Raw genomic sequence first — 2233 nt, forward strand, 5'->3', positions numbered from 1 at the left:
CGGGCGGCGAGCTGGGGCAGCTGTGCCAGCAGGCGGCGGCCGGGGCGGGGCTCTCGGGCCTGCAGCGTCCCCTCTCCTACAAGGACTTGGAGGCGGCGCTCGCCAAGGTGGTCCCTAGGGCCTCGCCCAAAGACCTGGACTCGTTGGTGGAGTGGGACAAAATGTTCGGCTCCGGACACTGACGGCGCGCCGGGAGCCGCCCGCCCCTACCTCGCGCCCCTCCTGGGGAGGGGTGTCTTTGACCAAACCCACTGGCCCGGGGGGCACTGGCCGTGAATGTGGGGGGAGGGGCTGGGGACGGACGTTTTTCGTGGGAAGGAAAATGCTTCTGCTAGGCAGATGTCGCCATATGCGCTGTGTACTCAGGTTTTTCCTATTTATTGTGGACCGGGAGCTCGCATCTCTGCCCGGGCGGCTGACCCGGGGTGGGCTGGCCCGCGGGGCCCAAGGAACTCCAGCTTTCTCTCCACAATCCTTTTGTCTCCTCGCTCTCAGAACGGCTCTTCCTCCTCCATTTCCCCACCCCACCCCCTTCTCTGCATTCGGGTAATTTTCTCCCCTAGGCTTTGTCGCTGGCCAGACTGACCCGCACCCCTCCCCTTCTGGCCCTCTTTATCTTCAGCTCCCTCCCTCCCCCCCTTTCCATATATCACCCTCGAGCTTCTGTCTCCATCCTTTGCTCCCAGCCTCTGCCAGGGGCCGAGGACCAGGGTGGGGAATTCCCTGTCCCCCAGTGAAACCTTGGGTCTGGAGGGTGTGTGTCTGTGGGGTGGGAGGGAGGGTCAAGGAAGAAAAATAAGCACCCAAAGAAGGTTTCTTTTTGTTTGTTTTTGAGGGGGGAAGCCCCAGAAATGTAGCTTGTTTAATATTTTAGGCCTCTTATTTTTGTAAGATGTGTAGAACCGCGGTTTTTCTTTTTCTTTTGACAACTCAGGAAGAAACTGACCTCAGAAAGAATGTTAGACTTTGGCTGCTCTCCTGTGTGTCCCTCTTCCCCTCAGATGTCACCCCCACCCCCCAGGGGAGCAGATTCCCTTAGAAGACTCAGACAGAGACTTAGGGATGGCAGGGAGACTCAGGCCTGGCTTAAGCCCCTGCTTGCCCTGGGACAGAAGCAGAATGTATTCTGGGGCTTCCTCTCAGGTGCAAGGTTGCAGGCGGGGTTCTGGGGGGAGAGTGGGGCCGAGAGAGGGAGGTTCTAGTCCCCACTGGGTCCTACCGTTCTACTTCCTGTTTGTGTTTGCTGTGAAAGATGATCCAGAGTTGGTCTGCCCCAGCCTCTTCTGCTCAGGACGCCAGTAGGCTGCAGAAAGGTCATCATCTTGCCTGGCACCCCCGGGCAGAAGACTCCTGTAACTGGCCGAGCGGGCTCCCTCGGGACTGGAGACAGTCCTTCGGCCACCTGTCCCCGGGGCAGTCCTTCGGCCACCTGTCCCCGGGGCGCAATGCCGTGTGAGGCCTTGTCCTTCCCTGGCCGCCCGGCGAGCTTGCCGCTGGGAGGGGGCTGGGCGTCCATTCCTCAGGTCTTGCACCTGGAGTCCGGGGCTGCACCATGGTGGCGTGGGTGGGGTGAGCGGGCTCTTTTTCCTCAACTGGCGGTTCATTTTGGGTTCCATCCAAACTCGCCACTGGAAAGCAGCCCAGGCCCAGGCCCGAGGTTCTGAGAACCACATTCCTCTTCTTACCACCCCCCAGATGGGGCCTCTGCGGTTTGCCCATTTCACAACTCTGGTCTAAGGTGGGGGTGAGACACCCTCCCCGACCTTTTCATCTCTCACCCCAGCCTCCTTCCTGTTCCCCACTAGTCCACACAGCTCCTACAGTCTCTGCCCACCTCCTGTTCCCAGCTGGAAGGGTGCCCGTGGGGGACATTTTCAGGTGCCAAGGTGCTGAGGGGCCGCGCTGGCCCAGGGGCGCTGCCAGGAAAGCTGCTCTGTCCCTCTCCCCCACCTTTCCCCTCCTTGGAGTTGGCTGAGTGCGGGACTCTGGCGTCTGAGAAGCGAGGGGCCTCAGGGCTGGGCTATGAGGGCCCAGGAGCAGGGGGAGGAAGTTCTCTCAGGTGTGTGTAATGTATATGGGGGTGGGGGGTTAAGGGTTTCAGGGAGAAAGAAACTCACTGGCAGAGACCAGGGCCCCCACTGCCCTCTCTACTGGCCTTGGGGGACTTTGCACAAGGGACAGCCCCAAGCTACTGGCACCTACCTCATGGACATGGTGGGGTGGGGGCAGTCCA

At 60.7% G+C, this 2233-nt stretch overlaps 1 protein-coding gene across 1 annotated transcript in view; it reads left to right on the forward strand.

Annotated features, from left to right (window-relative positions):
- Nucleotides 1–182, forward strand: part of FIGNL2 (fidgetin-like 2) — a 9329-nt gene extending 9147 nt beyond the window's left edge. Inside the window, exon 3 of the mRNA XM_004692512.2 lies at nucleotides 66–182. Within this exon, the coding sequence (XP_004692569.1) occupies nucleotides 66–182 (117 nt within the window). The remainder of the gene's footprint in view (nucleotides 1–65) is intronic.
- The last annotated feature ends 2051 nt before the right edge of the window (nucleotides 183–2233 follow it).

This window comes from Condylura cristata, unplaced genomic scaffold (genome assembly GCF_000260355.1).
Source record: "Condylura cristata isolate star-nosed mole 26May11 unplaced genomic scaffold, ConCri1.0 scaffold00034, whole genome shotgun sequence".
Taxonomy (NCBI): Eukaryota; Metazoa; Chordata; class Mammalia; order Eulipotyphla; family Talpidae; genus Condylura; species Condylura cristata.